At 52.6% G+C, this 24,886-nt stretch overlaps 1 protein-coding gene across 5 annotated transcripts in view; it reads left to right on the plus strand.

The window, feature by feature from the left end:
* NRP2 (neuropilin 2) overlaps positions 1-24,886 on the plus strand; it is a 120,105-nt gene that overhangs the window by 31,148 nt on the left and 64,071 nt on the right. For all 5 annotated transcript variants that reach the window (XR_014795723.1, XM_084892184.1, XM_084892186.1 and 2 more), the window contains exons 3-7: positions 5,819-6,000; positions 11,695-11,925; positions 12,986-13,141; positions 14,963-15,132; positions 17,637-17,792. Coding sequence is in view for 4 of the 5 variants with exons in the window: in XM_084892184.1 (XP_084748310.1) it covers positions 5,819-6,000; positions 11,695-11,925; positions 12,986-13,141; positions 14,963-15,132; positions 17,637-17,792 (895 nt within the window). In the remaining variant the exon portion in view is untranslated. The remainder of the gene's footprint in view (positions 1-5,818; positions 6,001-11,694; positions 11,926-12,985; positions 13,142-14,962; positions 15,133-17,636; positions 17,793-24,886) is intronic.

Below are 24,886 nucleotides of genomic sequence, written 5' to 3' on the forward strand. Positions count from 1 at the left end.
ATAGGCCAAAGCTCAACTACTGAGCGACACAGGCTGGACTTCCCTGCAGGATTTCATGTCAGGATGAATAAGTCAGTGCTAGTGCTGGTAGGTGTCTCTGAGCTTCCTGGAAGAGAGGTACTCCAGGAGGTGACAGATCCTCTGGCCTGGATCATCTCCTCATGAAATATGGAACTTTGAAAAGTGTGAGAAAATCTCAAATCACTTTGACAGCATTTTAATTATAACTGATTTGTTTGCCGCTAATAGCGAACGCGCTGTCAGTGTGATTTGAGATGTTTCTTCCACTCGAAATGTTGTATTTCGTGATTTTGAGTCACAAGGCAGCATTCTGGTTTCCAGACACAACCAGAATAGCTCAGGGATTGGCTGTGTGGGAACACAAAGGGAAGAAGGTGAGGTGGACCAGACATACTAAGTTCCTCGGAAGATGTCATCATAGTTCATTCTTCTGAGCATGGAGTGCCAACCTCAAGACCCTCACTTATTCACTCAGCAGTAGGCTAGGGGCCCTCCTGTGTGCAAGGCACCAAACGCGTAGTACAAATGCAGCAGCGAAAGGCAAGGCCCTTGCCCTCTGGGTGCAAACTGCCTGGTGCCAGACACGGATTCTGAACAAGCAAATATATTGACAAGACCTTCCCCACTCCCTCAGCATTGGGGGGAGACGAGCCCCTCTCCTCTCCTGTAGCAGGGATAGCTGTCCCGGCAATGAGAGGGTGGAGAGGCAGAGAATGAGGGCATGTCCTCTGAAACAGGGTGGTCAGGGCAGGCTTCCTGGAAGAGGTGACTTTTGAAGGATGAGAAGGTACCAGCCAGTAGAGAAAGCTAATGGTATTGCAGGCAGAGGGAGGAACAAGTGCAGAGGCCCGAGGCTGGAACAGGCATGTTGTGTACCCAGTGTGATGTCTTAAACGTTTGATGATACAAGTAGCATGAAAGAGGAGGCATTGCCTGGGGAGCAAAGGTTATGGCTTCAGGACTTGGGTGGGCACAGGTGTGCCGATGTGTAGACCTAAATCCCAGAGGGTGGGTACAGCATTTTCCTCGGAGCATGCAGGTACTCACTGATATAGAAATCCCCTCACAAAGGCAGACTCGGAAAGGGGCTGGACATCATTCTGCTTCCCAGCCTTGGGTGGCCTGCCGGGAAGTGTAGAGCATGGACAGGGTCGTGGAGACCAGAGCCCTCTCCTCATGTTGGCCAGGTGAGGTGAGGAAGAGACGAGGCTGTTGCTTTTCCATGTCTCTCCCGTGGATTCTTAAATGAATTCCACTGTCACCCTGGCCAGTTTGGCTCCTGGATAGAGTGAGTGTCTGCTTGTAGACTGCAGGGTCCTGGGTTCAATTCGGTCGAGGACAAGTACCTCAGTTGTAGGTACAATCCCTGGCCCCAGTTGGGGCGCCTGTGGGAGGCAACCAACCAATGTGTCTCTCTTCCATCAATATTTCTCTCTCTGTATCTCTCTCCCTCCTTTCTGCTCTCTCTAAAAATCAATGGAAAAATATCTTTGGGTGAGGATTAACAAAAAAAAATTTAATTCCACTGTCAAGATTCCCACACCCTTACTGGACTGTTTGGAGGTTGGGGGTTGAGCCCCACGCTGTACCCCCGATTCCTTCCCCAAACAAACGCTGGATCCTAGATGCTGGACGCCGAGTCATATTTATCCCAAGGCCACAGACGGCTTGCAAGCTTTCTCACACGAACCTGACAACGCGAAATGTCTGAGATTGACTCCAGCTGTGGCAAATCCCTAATAAAAAATTTCCCCCAATGAGTCAGTCCCACAGGAGGCAACTGAGACATTCTGTGTGGGTCAGCCTGTCATTTGGAGTGGGTTCTGTCTACAGAAAGCCCAGACTCAGCCCTGGTGGTTGACTGGGGTTTGTCCGCAGGGCAAAACCCGGACCCCGGAGGGAGGGAGCATCCACCACCAAGTACAACGCCAGGTAGCTTTTTCCTTAAGCAAACCTGATGGGGAAAAACGGCTTTTCCCAGAAGTTTAAGGAAGGGCGGATCATTTGCTTCACAAAAGGATTCAGCAGAGGGCTCCTTTAAATAACCAGCTCAGAGAGAAAATGTATAATGCAATGGAGTGACAGGAAAACTTTTTCCCCAGGTGCATCTCTTCACTCTGTGTGCCTGTGGGGAGGTGAGGATGTATTTGTAGCTGTCGGAGTTACACAGAAGGGTTTGGGCCGTGTACCCATTGAGGACATTGAGGCATGTAGATGTGGCATTGATGGGCAGCCTGCTTCACCCCTGATTCTGCTGATCCCCTCAGTGGATCCAGGGGCGATCAGGCAACATGATAAACCCTCCCCCTCCTGACAGAGGAGCTGGTGGCTGTCGGGGCCTCTCTCTGTCCTTCTTGGAGAAGTGGCACCACAGCCATGGAGCTAGCCTGTGGTCTTCACAGAAACATTAAGTATTTGTTGAGTGGGGCCCTGTCCCTGGCTCTGTGGTAGGCGCCCCACAGGCTGTGTCTTAGTTCGTCCTCACGGTGAGTCTGTGAGATGGATGGCAATGGTGATATTTATTTTTTATCTGCTAAACTATGAAAGCTGGGTTATGTTTCCCGGCTCTTCCACTTGGAAAACAACCCTTAATGGAAGTAGTTTTATTTTATATCTTTGTGGCTTATTAGATAAATGTAGGCTTATTAGAGAAATGTAGACTTATTGTAAACAATTCACATAATAGAAGAGAGCAAAGAAGAAAGTCAAAATTACCAATTATCCCACCACTCATCTTATCTCCCTACTGTTAATATTTTAGTGTGCACTCTTTCAGGCTTTTTTTTTTCTGTATGTGTATGCAATGAAATATATATGTACATGTAAACACACACATACATGTTTTAAAACATATTTGTAAAAATATCTATGCTTTTCAACTGAACAATGTATTGTGAACATTTTTTTTTCCCATAAACAAAGCATATAGGCCTGCAGCACTATCTTGTAGAGCAGCTGAGTATTACATTTTATCGACCTGTGATGTATATGTATATGTTGACCTGTGATATAAGCATAGCATCTTTCCACTTCTCATGTGCTGTTGCTTATATGTCCACCCACACAGATTCACATGCATCTTTGCATGGTTGCCTGGTTATTTTCTTAGGAAAAATTCCCAGCCGTGGGACTGCTGGAGTATAGGGTATGTACATATTACCTTTGGTCACATTTTTGCCAAGATTCCCTCCAAAATATTTGAATAGGTGTGCCTTCCAGCTTCTCCTGTCCTGTCCTTCCTCGCTCTGTCTCTCAGGGAAAGGCGCCGCCGCTCCAGCCTCGGCCTCTTCACCTGTGAAATGGGCGTGAGGACAGCAGTTCACAGTTAGCAGTTCACATTAAGTACATACTAACTGCCAGGCTGTGTATACACTGAGTATACATCATGTGGGCCATTGAAATCTCACAGCAACCCTAGGAGAAAGGGCCTAATGTCCCTTTTTACTTTTATTTTCTCTGTTTCTGAGGCTCAGAGGGTTAAGTGTTCCTGAGGGCGCCCAGTTAATTAGGCTGAGCTGTGTCACTTCTGGGGTGAAGCGGGGGTGGGGGAGGTGAGGGGCTCTTTCTCTCCAGGAGCCACACTTCGGCTAGTCCAGGTAGCCAGGTACTGTCTGCTTAAGGCAGTGGTTGGCAAACTCATTAGTCAACAGAGCCAAATATCAACAGTACAAGGATAGAAATTTCTTTTTTAAGCCAATTTTTTTGAACTTAAACTTCTTCTAATGCCACTTCTTCAAAATAGACTGGCCCAGGTTGTGGTATTTTGTGGAAGAGCCACACTCAAGGGGCCAAAGAGCCGCATGTGGTTCGAGAGCCGCAGTTTGCCCACCATGGGCTTAAGAAGTCTGCATGGCTTCTCCACCACTGTGCGTGCTGGCGGGCATCCCCATTACTCACTGGGTGTGACTGGCCCGCAGCACTTACCTCGCTCTGGAAATAGTAAGGAGGGATTTTCCAGAAGGTTTGGGGAATTTCCTCTGACAACCAACTAAGTGTCTTTTCACTTTGTTTTGGAAGAGAGGAAGCATGTTTTCAAAGTCAGCACCATCTCCCACAGTGAAATCCCAGACCTACGCTATTCCCCACCCGCTGCCTCACCGATGGTGGCCATCCTCCACCCACCGCTCCTGGCGGAAACGCCAGACTCTAACCTGCTTCCGGGAGTCTTCTCACTGCGGGAGGCCAGGTCTGGGATCAGCCAATGAAGGAATCCTGATCCACACCTTCCCCTTCCTTCCCAGGCCTATTGATCTGGAAGTGTCCGAGCAGCCTGAGAAATCTGAATATGAGAGTAACCAGAAATGCAGCCGTCAGGGGCTCGAGTGGGGCCTCAGGCCACTCTGGCTCCAGGAAGCCAGTTCTGCAGGCAGCCGGCTCCCACAGACCCTGGGTGTGTGGCTGGCACATCCAGGGAGGGCAGCCTTTCCAAACCCTCTTTTTTTTCTTTTTTTAAAATAAATTTATATTGACTTTTAGAGAGGAAGGGAGAGGGATCCAGGGATCTAGACCACAACACAAGCATGTGCCCTGACTGGGAATCAAACCTCTTAGTTGCTGGGTCAACGCTCAACCACCCTGAGCCACACTGGCCAGGCCAGACCCCCTTTTTAATGAAAAGAGATTTCTCCCGTGTTGGTGTAGCAGGTTGATGCCACGTAAACACAGAGGGATGGAGAGGGAGATGGTGAGTTTCAGTAAATAACGGTGCTGTGACCAGCAGTTGGAAGGGAGCTGGTAGGGAAGTGTCCCACCTCGGCACTGGGACCCCAGAGAAGGAACCAAGTCAGGGCACAGTGATTGCCAGAGCACACAGCAAGGCCGAGGGTGTGTGTCTGTGTAGATAAAGTGAGCGCCATCGCACAGCCCAGCCAGGGATGGCTTTGAGGTGTCTTTCCCGCGGGGCAGTTGGATCCTTTGAAATGAGCTCAGGCCTGGGTCGGGGAGGGAGGGAGGGCGGGAGGGTGGCCCCTCTGCCTCTTGCTGAGGCTAGGAGTTACGCACTCCGCACTCCGAGAGGCTGGTCCCTGGGGACTCAGCCCCTGCTTTGGGAGAAAGGTTTTTATTGCCTTATCTAATGTGATGCTGATTCCTTTTAAAAATATGTTGTTGGCCAGACGTTGCTGATGTGAACTTTGCAGAGTCATCTCAGGGAGGGAGGTGGCCCACGTCTGGGGAGTCTTTGTCATGAATAAGTAAAGAGAAGAGATGAGGGAGGACCCAGGAGAAAACCTAAGTGTGGGGGAGGGAGCAGGAAAATGCAGATATCTCTGAAACATCCCCAGTGTGCCTGGCACCTCGCATATGATTTTTTTCATTCCATCTCTGTCCCAGCCCCCTGAGGTGGGTGTTTTTATCCCCACCTTCCGGAGGAAGAAGTGGTGCTCAAGTGGCTTAAGAAACTTGCAGTGATTCAGAGCTAAGAGGCAGCAACCAAGAGGCAGAAAGATCATAATGGAAAGAAAAATGGTTCTACGGAAGGAAGACAAAAATGTTTTTTTGAGATATTTGATAGATTGATGCTACTGCTCATATGTAGGCAAGAGATAAGGCCTTAAAGTCTTGCCATCGGCTGAGGTGCTCATTTTCTGTGGCTTTAGTGAAGCAAGGCAACTTCCTGTGTGTGTGTTTGACACTCTGCAAGCAAACGTGAGGGACCTTGTTTGAGCAATCCGGAACACCGGAGTGTCTGCAAACGAATGGAGAGAGAGCACATGAGCTGGAGTGAGACAAGAGGTCCTTTTCATCTCCTTCCAGTGGTCTTGTCTCACCTGTGCCCCTTCGCGCCCTCCTCACCCAGGTATGACTTCATCGAGATCCGGGATGGGGACAGCGAGTCTGGGGACCTCCTGGGGAAGCACTGTGGGAACATCGCTCCGCCCACCATCATCTCCTCGGGCTCCGTGCTCTTCATCAAGTTCACCTCCGACTACGCCCGGCAGGGCGCCGGCTTCTCCCTGCGCTACGAGATCTTCAAGACAGGTCAGTGCGGTCCTGGGTGGGAAGCCAGGCCCTGGGCATCTAAGAGAAAATGGGGCACCACCCTCTGTGCCTGGCTGTGGGGCAGCGCCTATGGGAACCGTGTCACAGTCGTGTGCGCATAGACAGGTTGATGGAGGGAAGAGAGGTTCGGGCAGACCTGGAGACAGACACAGACCAAGATGGAAAGCCGGTTGTAGTTATCACCCAACTGACGAGGGCCATGTGCTGGGGGATGCCCGACGGGGCGACAAGCTTTGCTTGTGTCACCGAAAGAGAAGGGGCACCAGTTCAATAGAAAACCCCTGTTGGGACGAATCTGATTCTCGTGTTTTTGAAAAGACACAATACTCTTCATGGGAAAAAGGCGAAACTGGGTTGACCTTCCCCTAATGACTTCACGGTTTAATGTTACCGTTATTTGGAATTACACGGGGCAGGCGGACATAATCTCTGTATTGTGTGGAGTCTCTAAAGATCCCCGTGTGGCCTCCGCGCCCCCACTGGGGTCAGACAGCAGCTTTGAAATTCAGTGATGGCTCCTAGAAATTCCCCTCGCTGATCCACTTTACCGCTCCTACCCGTCGAACCCCACTTTCTAAATGCCAATGAAGTGCACCCCGAAAAAGCAATAAGAAAAGAGAGAGAGAGCCGAAACCGGTTTGGCTCAGTGGATAGAGTGTCGGCCTGCGGACTGAAAGGTCCCGGGTTTTATTCCGGCCAAGGGCATATATACCTTGGTTGCGGGCACATCCCCAGTGGGGGGGGGGGGGTGTGTGCAAGAGGCAGCTGATCGATGTTTCTCTTTCATCGATGTTTCTAACTCTTTATCCCTCTCTCTTCCTCTCTGTAAAAAAATCAATAAAATATATTTTTTTAAAAAAGAAAAGAAAAGAGAGAGAGACAGAGATCGTGCACGTCCAGCAGACTGCTTGCTTTCGACTGGCTCCCCCTTAGGTTGCTGAGAGCAGGGGCCAGTGCTTAGGCCCAGACCTGGAGAGAGCCAGCTTCCATTCACAAGACGCTGGCTCAGCGTCTCTATTTCTGCTCTCCCAGCAGCGTGCCCTGCCCTCTGACAGGGGAGCTCAAGATCTTGAGGCCGAGAGAAGCTCATCCCCAATTCTCCCCTGTCCCTCGGCAGCTCTGCCACCTGAGAGGCTCCGCCCCATCGAAGGAGCGTGCTCTCCTCCCCAGCCCGAGTTCTGTAGCTCGTGGACGGAGCTTGTGAAAGCGGAGGCCTTGTCATCGAGAGGCCCAGGCCCGGCGCCTGTTGAGTTCAGCGTGAGGGGAGCTATTCATATATATTTTCTTTTTCACTAAACAGTTCTCGAAAGGAAGTGGTAGCTGCTGAAAGCACTTTTTATATCCACTCTGTCTAAATATTTGTTAAATTTGTCTGCCGGAGAACAAGAACGTGGAGTCTGATGAAGGGGTGGGGCCGAGGGGACTGTGTCGAGCCAGGGTGGGAGCCCGGGCTCTCCCGCAGAGACAAGTCCCCAGAAGGGCCATCTGCGGCGGGTCACCACCCGCCTGCCTCCACAAGGCCACGGGCACCGACAGTCTGTGTGCGGTGGCCCCAGGTGGGTGGGCAGCTCCTGAATCGCTCGATCCACAGTCCCCGAGTCCTGGGCCAGCTCCGATCCCTGATGAAATGCTCATTGTAGCCTTTCTGCTGGGAGCAGTGGGGAGAGAGGGCAGACAAGGGAATAGAAGAGTGTTCGCCCTCCTCCTAGTGAGCGAGACAGGTGTGCGGACCCTCAGCACGCGACAGAGGCCCAGTAGACGTGGTTGGATGGATGCATGTACATAGGCATGTCCGTGGAAGAACTAGAATGTGAGGCAGAAGGAGTAGGCGCTCGGGTAAGGCGTGACTGGCACGTTGTGGTTGTGAAAATGGGGGCTCCACCAGGGGACTTGGCAAGTGGAGCGTCTGGGAAGCCTATTCGATAGCAAGGTCCCCAGGGCTCAGCTGTCACTCACTGGGCTCCACTGTGTTGGTGTGGGAGGGCAGCAGCTCCAAGCAAGGTCTCCGGGGAGCTGGCGTCTCAACAGAACGAGCAGGACCGTTCAAGCTCACCTCGGTGTCATGCCTCCGGATGCAGTAGTTCACAGCGCCGCCCCCACATTCCCCAGAAAGCCCCAGGAAAGTGGGTGTTAACCCTACTCAGATTTAAGGGGACAGTGTTAAAAGCTAAAAACACAGGAGGGCATTCTAACTCAGCATTGCCATTTTGAGGACAGCTGAGGTGGGATTTTTGAATGAGGCAGTGAGTCTGCATACTTCTTAGAAACAAGAGCGCCAGCCAAGAGGGGCGGCCTGGGTGTGGAGACGTGGGTAGCCTGCTGTCAGGACTGCCCTGGTATGTACAAGGAGGAAGGACGTGACTACAGTGGGGGGGTATCTATCCCCGCCAACAACAGCCCTGCTTCTGGGCAAGTAAGAAAGAAGACGAAGCCCAGTGGTTTCTCGGGGCCACTGCAACCTGCCGTCGTGTCCCTCCCAAAGAGCCTCTCTGGGCATGAACGACAGCTCGGCAGAAAGCACGTACTAGGACACGTGTGGGGGTGCAAACGTCAACATTCCTCCAGGCGCCGAGCCCTGCACCCACCGTGGGAGTCTTGAGAGAAAATACACCATTGACATCATCTGCAGGACATGAAAGAAGCGCGTACACATTCCGAGGAAATCTAAACACACGCAGCTATGTTTGCCCGTCAGACTCATAGAGAAAGAAGGGGGAACCGTAAACACAGACACACATACCCACACAGAGGGCTCTGGAAGCCTTCGCCAGCACATGGCCCTGGCGAGACGGCTGCGAAAGGAAGCTGACAGCCGCTTGGGTGCCGGCAGGGGCCGTGCGGCTGGGGCGGGACTGCGTGTCTGCCCTGAATGAAGTGGTTTGTAAAGGAGTCTGCACATTACCAGACAGGCCACATGGAAAGGGGTAAACCAAAACAACTCGTAAACTCCCAGGCTCTACAGTCCCCCAATCCTGGGTTGAACAGAGAAAGGAATTTTAAAATAACTCAGAAATACAGCCTTAGAGACTGGAATCGCTGAAAAATGTGGCTTTTTTGGTTTGTTTTCCTGCGCTCCTTGGACCCACGTTCAAGATCAGGTTTTCTTTCCCGGTGCCCGGGGGACATTTTGGGGACTGAAATCTCTGGGGTCACTCACAGACAGAGAAAAGCTGGAGGGCCCCCTCCCCCCACTCCCCGGACTGAAGAGCTGGATGCGCCTTCTGCAGTCCGGCCAAGCTCAGCTCCGGGTAAAGCCCACGTGTTGTCAATAGCTGTGTGCCCGCAGAGTCTCCTCCCGCTTGCAGGGCGGCTGTGCACTTTGCAGCGGAAACCATGGAACAGGCATTTTTCATAGCGGAGGTCCTTTGGTCTGAGGTCGTGCACTGCAGCTGGAATTTCCCCGCCTCCTAGTAAGGTGACCAGATCGTCCCATTTTTGGCGGGACAGTCCCGATTTTCAACAATTTTCCCCTGCGTCCCGCAGCATTTCTAAAAAGTCCCGATTTTTTTGGGAAATTATGGAGAGATGATAGAGCCGCCTCTGGAGAGATGATAGAGCCCTCTGGAGAGACGATGTAGCCTTCTAGAGGGATGGTGGAGCCAGCTCTGGAGAGATGATGGAGCCCTCTGGAGAGATGATGGAGCCGTATCTGGAGAGATGATGGAGCCAGCTCTGGAGAGATGATGGAGCCAGCTCTGGATAGATGATGGAGCCTTCTGGAAATGTGATAGAGCCAGCTCTGGAGGATGATGGAGCTTTCTGGAGATATGATAGAGCCAGCTCTCGAGAGATGATGGAGCCACCTCTGGAGACATGGTAGATCCATTTCTGGAAAGAAGGTCAATGCCTTCCCAGCTCTGGATGCCTGCTGTGAAGAGCTCCTTTCCCCTGGCTGAGTTGCCCGCATGAAGCAGGCCGCACAACACTAAACTTCTCTAAGTTCCCTTTGGCCCCAAGACCTGCCAGCTGGCCTGGCCTCACCCAACTGCCTCATCTGGCCATTGAGGAGGCCTTGGGGCTGAGGGCTAAATGGTAACCAACGCCAGGGATTGGCTAGGAAACTGGGGTGCCATCCAGCTCCTCCCGCTGGCCCTGGCCGCCCATTGGGCTTTCCTGCCCCGGAATGATGGGATGTGGAGCTGCTGAGACGTGGCCCACAGAGACCCCCCAACAGGTCCTGAAGAGGCTGGCTCTCGCCCCATGTGTCGGGCCACCTGCCCAAGCTCAGTGCTGGTCGGTGGCGATGCTGGAATTTCCTGCCTGATGTCACCACCCCTGCTCATCTGCATGATACCTTTTCCTAGTCAGACTTCGCTGCTTCCCAGACAGCCATCATCAATAAAGAGGCTCACGGAGGGGGCTCCGCAGGAGCTGCGGATAAAGACGTCGCCCCAGGCCGGGATCCGTATATTGACATCGCGGAGTTGTGTTTCTGGGGGCTCCCAGGAGACACTTCCTGCCAGTAAACACCTGCTTTACTGAGGATTTGGGTGTGTTTTTTCCTCATGCTTAGAGGGCCTATCTATCCTCCTCATAAATCCTGCTTCCTTTTTTTTAAATTTTTTTTTAAATCAGAATGTCATGAAGTCAATTCTGCTTGTCCGACAGGACCCACATTGCATTAACTGGTTTCAGGGGGCGCCCTGTGCAGCTCAAGTCCCTCGGGCCTGGCTGCAGCATCCTGGGTTGTCCCCAGGCCTCTCCTGGCGGGCTGCGCCACCATTCTCTGGGAATGTGACTCCACCTAGAGGCATGAGGGGTAGGGTGGCTGTGATCCTGTCACAGCTCCCGCCGCCCGCCAGGCCCGCCTCGGGGTGCCAGTGTGTGCCACCCGCAGTCAGGACGCCTCCCCGAGTCCCGGGAAAGCAGACACGAGCGCTGAGCCGCACAGCAAGGCCACCCCGCAGAAAGGAGCCGGGAGCCCCCCCAGGGGCAGTACGGGCCGCATTTTTCGGGACTTGCTGCCGAGTGGCCTTTCACAGCCCCAGCGCCCCGCTGTGATCCACCGGCTACAAACGTCGATTGTTCATTGTCTGGCCACTACAGAGCAGCTCGTTTTAATATAGTCATGACATGAATGAGACCCGAGCTCCCCTTTGCCCCTCCCCTGGGGCACCTTGGATCTCGGAGGGAGAAGGGGGCACTCGGTTGGCGCTGGTACAATAGGGGCTGTGTTGAGGTCAGCAATAAATAAGGGGTAACATTGTTTGCCCTGCTGGCAATCAGCAAGCCTTCCTTAAGGATTGAAATAACTTACATTTCTGGAGCAAGCAGCTGAGTAATTGAGAAAGAAGTCTCTGTTCCTCTTTTCAAGAGAATCAAACTCCCTCTCTCTCTCTCTCTTTCTCTCTCTCCACACACATACACACACACACACACACACACACACACACACACTCCCCCCCCCCCACCCAATTCCTCAATTACTATTCTTACTCTTACATGTAGAGCTAACCATCTCGCCTCCTTAATTTCTCTCTTAAAGAGGGTCCCGTTCACGGGCTTGACACATGAATGGGAAGAGTATGTTGCTTCAAGGGCCACTCCAGTGGAAACAAACAGCCCCTGAGTAGGGACGTGGGCCCAGGCATTTAAATAGCTCATGCCGCAGAGGCAGCTCAGGAAGGCGTCTCCCCCTCCCTTCTCAATGCCGCGGTTCTCTCTGACGTGCAGGCTCCGAAGATTGTTCGAAAAACTTCACCAGCCCCAACGGGACCATCGAGTCCCCTGGGTTCCCCGAGAAGTACCCGCACAACCTGGACTGCACCTTCACCATCCTGGCCAAACCCAAGATGGAGATCGTCCTGCAGTTTCTGACCTTTGACCTGGAGCACGACCCCTTGCAGGTGGGGGAGGGAGACTGCAAATACGACTGGCTGGACATCTGGGACGGAATCCCCCATGGTGAGTGCTGTCGCCGTCGCCGTCGCCGTCACCAGGCACTCTTCGGGAGCCTCTCCTGGGGCTGCTCATGGCTTCAGGGACAATAGAAATAGGGAGCGAGACTGCACACCTCCTTAGGGTGTGTATGGGACCCACCATGGCGTTCTTGTCTCATCCTACACCAAGGAGGGTTTCCGAGATTGCAGGAGGGCAATCCTTTCTGGGAGACAGTGGTTTGGAGAAGGATAGGAGGAGACCGAGTAGATAGTATTTGGGTGAGAATGAGAAAAACTATCAGCGGCGCTCTTTTCTCCCTCATGTTGTCAGGGTTTCCATGGAAAATGACGCAGTGGCCACCCTCTGTGCCCAGATAGGACTCTCAAGCTGGTGGATGAGGTATAAATCCCACTCTGCTTATTAGTGGCTCTGCAGCCTTGTGCAAGCCGCTGCTAACCTATCTGTCGAATCTGTATAAATAAGCTGCTGTTGTCATCATTATTATTACTATAATTCCATTATTATTAATATAGTCATAGATGTCACCTGAGGCCCAGAGGAACCCGGAACCTGTATCTCTTGGCAAGAGACCAGCGTAAGACTTGGGAATAGTCTGTATCAGTGAGGAAACCAACCTTTCACTTTGGTAGTCATTCTAAGTGTTTTGCCCCATTAGGGAGACCCAACAGCTAAGCAGTTTCATTTCCTGAGAAAAACACAAGATTTAGTCATAAAGCTTGGGCTGGAGCTCTGTTATTTCCTTGCCATCTGAATAACGAAAAGTCACGTGACCTCTGGGAGCCTCAGTGCTTTCTTCTGTAGAGCAGGCACTGCAATGATACCTCTCCTGCCATCTCCCGGGCTGTGAGGACAGGATGGGGCGGGTTCAGTGAAGGGACTCTTTACTGTGCAGGCAAAATGTTAGACATTGTCCCTCAAGCATATCTTTGGTTGTTCTCTTACTCCAAGGCATACAAAGGGAGGCCCCACTGAATGGCTTGCGCTTGTGGGGAAGGAAGGACCTACTGAAAATGGCGTTTGACGTTTCCGTATCTGTTGCCCTCTCTTTGTTCTGCATGTCCAGTGGGTCCCCTGATCGGCAAGTACTGCGGGACCAAAACACCCTCGGAACTACGTTCGTCGACGGGGATCCTCTCTCTGACCTTCCACACGGACATGGCGGTGGCCAAGGATGGCTTCTCCGCCCGCTACCACCTGGTCCACCAAGAACCTCTCGAGAGTGAGTTGGCCAGTTGGGAACCTCTGTCCTGTCCCTTCCTCAGAGCAGGGAGGGCGAGCTGACCTCCCAAAGGCCAGGGGCCTGGCGGGCATTCTGCAGAGCCTGCATGGGCATCTGAGTTCAGAGAATGGGAGCTGTTAGGCAGAGATGAATAAAAGCAGAGCAAGTGTCCATCTGGGTTGCTCATTTCTTCAAAGGAAACAAATAGTATGTGTACCAAGAATTCGTTATTCCCAGGGAAAATTACGGGAGCGTCTCATTTTCTCATCTATAAATAAAAGGGAGGTCAGTTAGGATATCTATATAAACATTGAGTCTGGGACCCTTTTTTCCTTCCTCTCCAAGCCTCAGTGACCATTGTCAGAAGCAGCAGTTTTAAATCTCTCTGTATGTATTTTGACGTTAAAACATCTCTGGCCCCGGGTAGAGCTTACCCCACACCTCCCCTCACACTTCCAGGACACACAGCGGCCTGAGCTCCTGCTATGCACCAGGCACGGTGCACAGCGCAACGTGCAGCTGAGCCCAGGGCCCTGGGCTTGCTCTCTGGGCCATCTTCTGCCCGGAGCTCCATCTTCATATGCGCTCCTCCTGAGCGTGTGCTTCAGCTGTGCTCCCATTTCCCATTAGAAACCCAAATGATAGCCGCGAGCCACATGCAGCTCTTTGGCCCCTTGATGTGGCTTTTCCACAAAACACCACGGCCTGGGCGAGTCTATGTTGAAGAAGTGGCGTTAGAAGAAGTTTAAGTTAAAAAAAATGTGGCTCTCAAAAGAAATTTCAATTGTTGTCCTGTTGATATTTGGCTCTGTTGACTACTGAGTTTGCCGACCACTGGCCTAAGGACTGAAGGAGCACTTGAAGGGTGGTTAGAGCCGGGGAAAGTTCGCCATGCTTGTAGACAGCGTGCCTCATGCTTACCTACAGGCACGGCAGCCTGGCCTGCTGAAAAGTCGATGCGTTTTATTCTGGGATTTTTTTTTTTTTCTTCCAAGGGCTCATGAATATTGAGTGACAAGAAAATAATATTGCAGATGGCACCCAATTCTGCAGATGGCCAGAGCAGTCATAAAACTAAATAGATCTGAAACCTGAAAAGCTCGCTAGTCCTTATCAGACACATGCACACATAAATATTGACCAGTGTCTGCAGTAACCATGGGAAGGGCAGCAATGGAACTGACGGCGCAAGGGCAGAGGAAGGGACTTCCGGGTCTATTTGCCCAGACAGGTGGTTCGGGGGAAGGGAGACTGATATGTACATGGTCTCCTGAAGACAGGTACTTGCTGCTTTGTAATGTCTGACTTCTGTGCTAGAACTCATGAGACACTGGAGTGAAAGAAAAGAAGAAGCAAAAGATGCCTTCTGGGTGTTTATTAATGAAGCAGGCTTCCCACGATGTATCAGCCCACCCAAATTGCCACAGTCAATCACACATGTACCTGTATTTCAATAATGGTGCATCTGGCGTCTGCAAGCATCTGTAGCCTGCAGCACTAACAGTCCTTGTGCTTTGGATTGTATTTTTAATTTGTATGATGATTCTTATTTACCCACAGCCTGATTTCTTTTAGGTCCAATTTAGTTTCCTTCAGACCCAGAGGGGTTGTCAAGCTCTAGGACTTGGTGTAGCTTTAAAAACACACACACACATACACACACACACACACACAAAACAAAACATGGGAGTGTATAATTAGGTCTTCAAGAGGAGAGAATGCCTGCAAGGACTTGTCCCAAGAAGGGAGGTGTATTTTGCAAGTCCCGAGGGTATGAGATTGAGATGTCTAACTCTGTGCTTGACCATCTCCACTCCCCAGACTTTCAGTGCAATGTCCCTCTGGGAATGGAGTCCGGCAGGATTGCTAACGAGCAGATCAGTGCCTCCTCTACCTACTCCGACGGGAGGTGGAGACCTCAGCAAAGCCGGCTCCATGGGGATGACAACGGCTGGACACCCAACTTGGATTCCAACAAGGAGTATCTCCAGGTACTTGCTCAGCTGTCAGAGGGTACACAGAGTGTGAGTGCATTGGTGGGCAAAGGGGGTGGCTCCTTGTCTAGAGTGGACAAAGAGCACAAAGAAAATAAACACAGCATCCTTAAGAACATCATTCACTCATCCATCCAAGTTGTAGCTTTAAACACACACACACACACACACACACACACACACACACACAAAACAAAACATGGGAGTGTATAATTAGGTCTTCAAGAGGAGAGAATGCCTCGAACAGACACATGTGCCCGGCACGGATAGGCTGTGCAGGCACCGTGCTGAGTGCTGGACTAAATGACTGGTAAGATGGACACTGCCCTGCTCTTGTGAAGATTGCCAGGCCTTGGGGATGCTGTTTGGCCAAGATGCTGTCTGCCCTATCGCTATAGCCTCCCCAGGACCGTCTATGAACAGATCCAGGTCCTCCTCATCTTTGGCACAGGGCGGCTTCAGAAATGTGATGGAGGGAGGGAGTGGTAGGCTGAGCAGGGCAGCATCCATGATCCTTGCTGTTTGGAGGAGCCCCGCCAGGCAGGGTTTGCACATGGCTCTCGGAAGAGCATCTGGGGAAATGTCCGCACCAGGAATGGCACTCCAGTTGCCCAGTTACTCGACAGCATCTTCTCGGACTACTGTTTGCTTCCCTTCCGAATAAGACTTACTGTCATGTTAAGTAATCCTGCCTGGCATGACAGACGCATCCAGTTCTCGTCCCCAGGGAAGAGCAGGCTGCTAGTTCCCTGCTTAAGCAAGGCCTTGTGACTCACAGCAGACAGCCTTGTGACCCATTGACAAGCTTGTCTTCGCTCCGATGCCACACAGTGACCTCTGCTCTGAGGAGGACATTGCAGAGCACACAATGGGGACGGGAGAAAGACCACTTAGAAACTTTCAGGGAGGCACTCACAGCACCACCCTAAGGCCATTTGTCACTGTCTGCCCTCCAAAAATCTTTCTCCTTCTGCAAAGCTTCCAGAAAGTTCTCCCTTATAATGGGCATCCCATTGATTATACCTTGAGTTTTGGTCCTTAATCACATACTTTCTCTTACTGCTATCCACCTGTCTATCATGCACAGATACCGCACTGGGTACTTCTGTTGAATGCTTAATAGTGCTGAGCACATGTTAAGTAGCTAGTAAAGACTTGCTGGGTCAAATTTTCCCAGTATGTGCTGGCTAACTTTTGATCACTTGAAGATTACCATTAACAGACACTGTAGCTGCCGAGGCCGGTTTGGCTCAATGGATAGAGCATCGGCTTGGGGACTGAAAGGTCCCGGGTTCGATTCCGGTCAAGGGCATGTACCTTGGTTGCGGGCATATCCCCAGTAGGGGGTGTGCAAGAGGCAGCTGATCGATGACTCTCTCTCATGGATGTTTCTAACTCTCTCTCCCTCAATCTTCCTCTCTGTAAAAAATCAATAAAATATTTTTAAAAAAGAAAAAAAAAAAAAGAAAGAAAAGAAACGCTTAGCCCTAGGTGGTTTGGCTCAGTGGGTACAATATCGGCCCGTGGACTGAAGGTTCAGTTCTGGTCAAGGGCACGTATCTTGGTTGCAGACTTAATCCCCAGCCCTGGTTGGAACATGTGTGAAAGGCAACCAAACAATGTGTCTCTCTCACATAAATGTTTCTCTCTCTGTCTCTCCCTGTCCCTTCCATCCTCTCTAAAAAGCATTGAAAAAGTATCCTCGGGTGGGGATTAACAAACAACAAAAAGAAGCACTGTGGCAGCCAAAAATGGCATCCAGCACCTTCCAAATGGGTTTGGTGTCCTAGGAGGGGAGGGGCCTCAAAATGTTGGCCATCCTCCTCATGGAGCAAAGGTCAGGTCTTGGTGCATAAGCCTAATTGCTTGGGCAGACTCTGCGTGCCCTTTGGCCCCTTACCGACCTGAGCAACTAAATACACAATGGAGTGAGGGCCTGAGGGGAGGGGAGACAGACCTGAGCTGAGATTTTGCAACTGGGACATTGTAAGTGAATTGGATTGAACTGCACTGGATGGGAGTGGATTGGATTGGATTTGGCCATTGTTCCTTTAAAGCAGAATTTGCGTTGGCTATCCAAGGCAGGCTGCTGTTTAGTAAGGAGGGGTCATGCTTCTAGACCTTCAATGATTCCCTCAAGATGAAACTTAATACTGTCCATTCAGATTTGGAGAGAGAGAGAGAGGGAGAGGGAGAGAGAGAGAGAGACAGAGAGAGAGAGAGAGAGAGACAGAGAGAGAGACAGAGAGAGAGACAGAGAGAGAGACAGAGAGAGAGAGAGAGAGAGAATCATTACAATTTCAAAGGTGTCCAATTTAGTGTCAAATAAGTTGAGTTTCACTGTCTAGTGCCATTGCAAATTGGCCCTTAATTGCGGCTACATCTGAGTGATCACAGACACAGGTTGTGAGCTGAGTATGACAATCATGTCCTTCGAAGAGAAGCAAGTCGCTGCCTTGCGTCGGGAGTCACAGCCCCTTCCTCCCCCTCCTCTTCCTCAGGTGGACCTGCGCTTTCTGACCATGCTCACGGCCATCGCCACGCAGGGGGCGATTTCCAGGGAGACCCAGAATGGCTATTACGTCAAATCCTACAAGCTGGAAGTCAGCACGAATGGTGAAGACTGGATGGTGTACCGGCATGGCAAAAACCACAAGGTAAACCCATTCCCCCACCTCAGGGCATGCGGGGACTGTGCCGGACAGGCGAGGCGAGCTTCCAGGCAGCTCCACGCGGGGAGGGAGCTTGTTCAGTGAGGCTCAAATGACTGGTGGAGGCATGGGAGATGCTGGCCCGGAAAATGCTCTTCCTCATGCTAAAGTGATTGGAAAATATCATTTCTCCAACAACCTGGCTGCTGTTGCGTCCTGCAGAGCAGGGGGAGAGAGAGAGCGAGCAAGAGAGAGCGAGCTTACAGAGTGCTCTCTGACTGCAAATGAAGGAGAAAATCTGTTCCCAGTCCTAGTCTCCCCACACAGGATTCACTGAGCATTTATGGCCGGAGTCCCTTCCACACGCTGGGTTAACAATCTCGAAACCACAGGGACCGGCCGTTCAGGAGTCACCGAGGTCTGGCAACGAAAGGGCACAAATCCTGAGAAGGAATCACAGTGTCCCAAGGAAGAAAGAGGATGATAAACAGCGAGGAGAAATCCGTGTGTCGGGGATGGCATCTGAACGGGCGGTCCTGTGTGGCACAGCACAGTGCATCCTCTCTCTTTCTCGGCAGGCCTTCAGCATCGAGGGCTCCCGGATGGGTGGCCGGGAGGGTTATATGGGGCCTGGTTGTACAGATGGACTGATGTCTGCGCTCAGATTTCTTGAGACACGTGGCATTCCGGCGCTGGCAATGTGGCTGTCCGCTCCGGGTCTGCGGGCTGATTGGCTGGTGGGCTCACTGACTGGCTCGAGGCCTGGAAGGAGCACGCTCCCCCTTCTCTAAGGGGACGGGGGACAGAGGGAAAGGGGTCCCCTCTCTGGTGCTAGAGCTCCACCAGAGCCTTCGGGGTGTGAGGGATCGAAACGGGACACAGACCTCGAGAAGCCACAGGCCTTCCCAGCAGTCCCCTCCGCTCATCCCTGACCCCAGGCAGCTGGCTCTTCCGTGCAGCTGGAAACCTCGAGCCCAGAACATCCTGAGCTAGAATGTGGGTGAGTTTTTAGAGGAGTGGATTTTTTTCTTTTTTTTCTTTTTTTTTTACATCAAAATTGCCATAGTAACATGGCACCATTCATCTGAAAAGCGTGGCTTCTCGATATTACCAGGCATCAGTGCACACAGCCGCAGGAATCCCCCGCTTCGCAGATAAAGGGGGCGCGGGAGAGGCTTCCTGGCCCTGACACACGGGGCCAGGTCTGGTTTCGCACTGACGTCGTCTGTTGCAGAAAGAGTTGTCAGATATCACTTGGCAATGGCAAGGTTGGGGGGGCTCTGGAGGCTGGGAGCGCTGGGCACTGAGTTTTCCCCCCATCCCACTCGTTTTCGTGCCTTCTTTCTCCACCCACCCTGCCCAGTAGGAAACTGGGAGAACCAGAGCTTCGCCAGGTAGGCGAGGGCCGGCAGCTGGGAGGCGGCGGGCCCGGGGGAGGACCAGGAGGCTCACCTGACTGCCGCCCTGTCCAGGCTCAGTGACTAAGCAGCGCCGGCCAGAGGGATCCTGTAGCATAAGCTGGTTTTAAGAGCATGCAGATGGGCCGGATGCTATTTAAAACACCATTTGTAGGGACTCTGCTTTTGGAAATACCTAGCGCTGCACATTTTGACAGGATGCTGTCCTCCCTGGCTTTCTCCCTGGTGTTCGTGCTGCAGGGGAGATGTTCCTGAGACGCGAAGTTTGCTTTCTGGGCGCCTTTAGAACCATTTTCCTCAACTTTTTCATATTGTATATCTCTCTCTCTCTCTCTCTCTCTCTCTCTCTCTCGCTCTCGCTCTCGCTCTCGCTCTCGCTCTCGCTCTCGCTTTCCCCACTCCTCTTCCCACCCTTGGCTAAAATTTCCCCCCAGTAGCTAAGGGATCATTTGTTTTTGCTTTGTTATTGTCTGGTTTTTAGTGAGTCAGTCCTGCCCACTTAAAGGCATTGGGGCAGAGGAGTAGCATGTCTGTCTGCCTTAGAAATTCATCCTCTTGGTACCTACAAGGAGGTGGGAGGATGCAAAGCCTGCCCATTGGACATTGCCCCTCCCTCACGCCCCCTCGCCCCCTGCGGTGTGGCAGGCCCCAGGGCAGACCTGCTGGGTCCTCCCCTCCAAGGGTGATCTCCCTGCACCTTCATGAGCAGGTCTGCCTCCCAGACGTCTGTGTTTAAGGTGCAGGTTCCATACCGCTCAGGAGCCTCAGGCTCTCTGGGCTGCTGGGGGGCCGGGGTGGGGGGATCGCTGAGTGGACCTTGCCAAATAGATTTGTCAAGTCTGCTGCAGCGTGATTTGATGCCACGAAGGGGAGGAGGGGACGTGGGGCAGTGGAGGGAGCTGCTTTGTCTATGCCGGGCGCGACCGCTGAGCCTTTCTTTGTAGCTGCTGGATGGTGGGCGCCGTGCCAAGCTCACTGGTGCTAAGTCGTAGCTGGAAAGCCAGATTCAGACAGCAGGACCAGTTAGCAAAGCGTCGCCGGGATGAAGGCAGCAGCCGGCTCTGGTCTGTGGGCAGGGGGAGGGTTTGCAGTTGCAGCTCAGGGCACAGGGTGTGAAGGGGGAGGCAGGGCGGTGTTTGGGGCAGCAATGTGGGAACCTGATTGTATGCCCTGCACACCCATACAATGGACTGAAGACCAGGGGATCCGGGAAATTGGAGAAAAACAAGACGAATGAACGCTCAAGGTGATGGGGGAGGGCCCCGCCATTTCCTTGCAAAACACTGTTTAAAATTTAGAGCCGGGCTGGGCTGAGGCAAGGACTGGGCCTGTGCAGGGAGGGAGTGAGGAAACTAGGGGAGGCGGCTCTCCATCCAACAGGTGGCGGTGAGGCTGCCTGAGAGGAAGGCATTACGCTGTCGCCGGGGGTAGGGCGAGCACCCCCCTGCAGTGCGTGGCACAGTTATGCAGGCCATATGCACAGCACATTCCCCAGCGCTTCTCCGGTCCCACATGCCAGAGACACGGAGCCTATGCTTTTCCTGCAGGGCGGGTCCTCCTTCTGCGCATTTATGGCGTAACCGCAAGGCGCGGAGCTCGGCCGCCTGCTGGAGCCCATCCCCAGCCCATGTGCTCCCTTAGATTACACAAATTGCTTCCCATAGATTTCCTCCGAAACCACAAGCAGAAAGCGGCTGCTTTTGGTTTCCCCAGCTGTATTAATAACACCCCAAACACAGACAGAGTGTTGTAAATACAATAGTAGACGGTCCGCGGGTGTGTCTGTAATTGCAGGCACACAGAGAGCCGGGGAGAGGCGTGGAGAGAGGGAGGCGCTGGAAGGCAGGAGGCCCTGGCCACGTGCCTGCTTATCTCGGGGTTGCTGGCTCCGCGAGTCCGCACGGGAGGGGATGAGGCCAGGACCAGGTCAGGATGGGGGACAGAGGCCATTGCCCGTAAATGTCTAAGCAAAAGCCCTGGCCTCCAGGCCTCCCTGATTTGGGAAATGTGGGCGACTCCCCTGTTGACACAGCTCTGGGTACCTTCCTCTGAGTCACAGCGCTGCTGGGCCATTCTGATGTGTTTCAAAAAAATTGTAGCTAAAAGAGAAAGGCTAGGGGGTGCTAAATAGATCCTGATGACCTTAATGAGGATGGGAGGCTGAGACTGGGATGAGGAAAGGGTTGGGTCCGAGAGTTTTTAGAATCACCCCCTGATGAGTGGCAGAAATGCCCTAAGCTCGACATATTAATGTAATGATGACCTCCCAGGGTCTCGGAGAACCCTCAGGCACCGACTTCCTCACTTCGGAATTTAACAGGGTTTCAGAGACTGTGCACTTGATACTCTGAGATAAGACATTTGCCCCTGAGACATGGGGAACCGTGCGGTCCCCGCAGAAGGCACCTGGTCCCCAGGCTCTGACCCCCGGGCAGGTGTTCTCACCGTCGGGCCCACACCTTGCTCGCCGTCGTGCGTGCAGAAGGGGGCTGGCTGCCCGGATGTTCCGTCTAGAGGCCGGGAGGGGAGATCTGAAGGCAGGTGGCGTCTGGACAGCGTGGCTCAGAGGGCCCGGCTCAGTGCTGCAGAGTCTGGGCCCCGCCCTAGAATCCTGAGGATGGAGAGTCGAAAGCAGTTGCTTTGCGTTTGATTTGGCCTCCACATCCCTTGAAAACAAACAAACACACCCCCACTTCAAACCCCCCGCCCCCCTCCGTCCTAGGTGTGTTTTCTAAATTAATCCAAACCGCTTGGAAAGCCGTCGGGGGAATTTGAAAACCTCTGCGAAAAGACCAGAGACCGGGGAGGAGGAGGGCGTGGTGTTGGGAAGCCAGACGCCCCAAGTCAGTGGGCTCACCGATGGAACCACGTGGTGTCTGTTCTGAGATGATGCGCCGCGTGACCTTGATGCCCCGGGTGACCTTGGAGATCTCCCGGAGCGGCTCTGGGCCTCTGTGTCCCCATCCACCCAGATGGAATGGTGCCGCAGCCCCTGCTGGCCAGGCACCTAGGGATCCGCAGATGGAAGGCTCTCTGCCGACATAATTAATGTATTAGGCCCGCAAAGCTCTTCGTGAGCAGAAGCAAGTTATCCATTTAAAAAGTAACAAGGCCCCATGGGATATTTATCTGCCTCTTTTAAAACCTGAGGTCTGGGCGGGGCCTGGCAAGTCATCCAGACAGCTCCCTGCATCCGATGGGGCCTGCGATGGTGGTGCACCTCCTCTTAGGGTGCAACCAATGCCTCTTTTAGTAACTTTGAGTTCTCCAAAAACACCTTTTTGCTAAGCCTCCTGGTGGATGGCTGGCTTCCCCTTATCCTGTCAGTGTTGTAATTGTGTTTGTTGTGTATAAGATTAGGGCAGTGACTCCAACCATCAGCCAGCCATGGCATCAGCCTTCAGAGTCACGGCTCTGATTGCATCGTGTCACCAGGGTGATGTGTGTTCAGAAGAGGGCTGGTGCCCTTTCCAAATTCAGGTCCCCCCGTATCTCTGCCCCCCTCAATGACAACAGGGAAGAATCCAGGGCCCTGGGTAATTAAGTTTGTCCCTTATCCATTCGCCCTGGGATGAGCTCAGACCTTTAGCCTCTCCACTTAGGAAGCTCAAGGGAAAATTTCATTATACATAAGCTTGGAACCTTCTCTCTCTCAGGCTCCCATGGCTGGCTTCACCCAGCTCCCACGGGTGCGGAATTGTCTCTGGGAGCTGAGACCAGCCTCCCTGGCGCTTTCAGCCCTGATGTTAAACCCCCCACATCTCCCAGGCCACTGCTGTGCACATGGCAGGAGGGGCAGAGCACATAAGCAAGGAGTGTGGACGGGCATCATGATTTGGCTTGGGGTGCCCTAACCCTGGGGTTTCTAACGAGCATCTGAGCCAGCACCTCATCTGGTGGGTTGCCAGGTTCTTTGCTCTCAGCATTTTCCTTCTCCAGTTTGCTGAGATTCCCTCAGAAGAGGAATGCAGGAGTCAGAGAGGCTCAGGGCCTCTCTCCCTGTACCCTTTGCTTCCTCGTCTGCCCACCTGTAAGTTAAAAATAGTGTGTGCTCAGTGGTTGAGTGTCAACTTATGAACCAGGAGGTCTCGGTTTGATTCCCTGTCAGGGTACATGCCCGAGTTGTGGGCTCGATCCCCAGTGTGGGGCAATCAGGAGGCAGCCGGTCAATGGTTCTCTCTCATCACTGATGTTTCTATATCCCTCTCTCTCTCCCTTCCTCTCTGAAGTCAATACAAATATTTGAAAAGGGGCAATGTCTGTTGTAGGAGGTTATCCGTGTGGAGGGCCCTTTGCAGTTAGGTCAGTTTCTCACCCCCCTCCCCATCTTTACAGGGGGATGCTGGCCATTGCCTCCAGCCCTGATTACTCTGATGCTCCATCTCCCCCACCCCGTCTCCTCCAGCCCCAAATCCCTGAGCGGCCCTCCACTCCTCTCCTCCTGATGCTTTCCTGTCTCAAATCCTGAAACCCTAATCCTGTTAGTATGTATGTTCCAGGGCTCAGCGTCTCCGTGGGGGTAACATAATCCTGCCGTAAATCTTGCGGCCCCACCAGGCACACACAGATGGGGATGCACACAGCCTCTCACCGCCCCCACCCCCGTCCCCAGGCAGAAACCCCCCGGAGGCCCCACCCACACCCCGTGACACGCTCCTGCCTCTCTGTCTTCTCCTTCACATCAGCAGAACCGCTTGATGACAAAAACAGCCCTAAAGTGGAGGAGGAGGAGACAGGAGGGCAGCATGGCCATCAGTGAGAGAGCATCATCGCCCCGCCCCCATCCTTACCCTCGCTGATGTCCCTTCTGACTCTGCGTCTGGCTGGGTTCCCACATCCACTAGAACGAGAGCAGCTTCGACCGAATTTTATAGTCTTTAAGGAAGAGTTTTAAGAGAGAAATGTCAGGACTGTGATTTACAAAAAAAAAAAAAGGGGGGGGGGCAAATGTCCATTGTCTTAACATCATGTTCCCTGCGTGCAACAGCCGCCCCTCCCTCCACGCACACACAGGATGGCATTCATTGATTAACAATGTATTTATTTATGTTGTTGTTTTTTTTTTAATATATATTGATTTCAGAGAGGAAGGGAGAGGGAGAGAGAGTTAGAAATATCAATGATGCGAGAGAATCATTTGATCGGCTGCCTCCTGCATGCCTCACACTGGGGATTGAGCCCACAGCCTGGGCATGTGCCCCGGCTGGGAATGGAACCATGATCTCCTGGTTCATAAGTCAACATTCAACCACTAGCCACGTTGCCTGGGCTAACTGTTTTCACATGGGAATCCGATAGCTGGTTTTAGAGGACATGCAGGGGAAGGGGGTGGGGAGCGAAGACGGGACCTGGGCGGAGTGAGGATGCGTCGGTACAGTTGTTTCTGAGATGAATTTTTAACGGGTGATGCTCTGGTTTCCACGTTTCTGCCCTTCATTCCCACCTCCCCTCTTTTGTGCCTGCTCCGTCCTCCTCCTCCTTCGGCGTCTGTGCCAAGCAGATTGAAAAGGAGAAGTTTGGGGGCAATGAAACATTTATTAGTGGAGAGAAGTATTTTTTATTTTGTGAAAGAAAGATGTGGAAGGATGTCTCCTGCACACTTTCTACCTCAGGGCCCCAGCGCTGCGCTGGCTTTGAAAAATTTCCTGCTTTCTCTGCAGTCCCTGGAGCGGGCTGCGCTCA

Source organism: Pipistrellus hanaki (genome assembly GCF_964339955.1).
Source record: "Pipistrellus hanaki genome assembly, chromosome: 8".
Classification (NCBI taxonomy): Eukaryota; Metazoa; Chordata; class Mammalia; order Chiroptera; family Vespertilionidae; genus Pipistrellus; species Pipistrellus hanaki.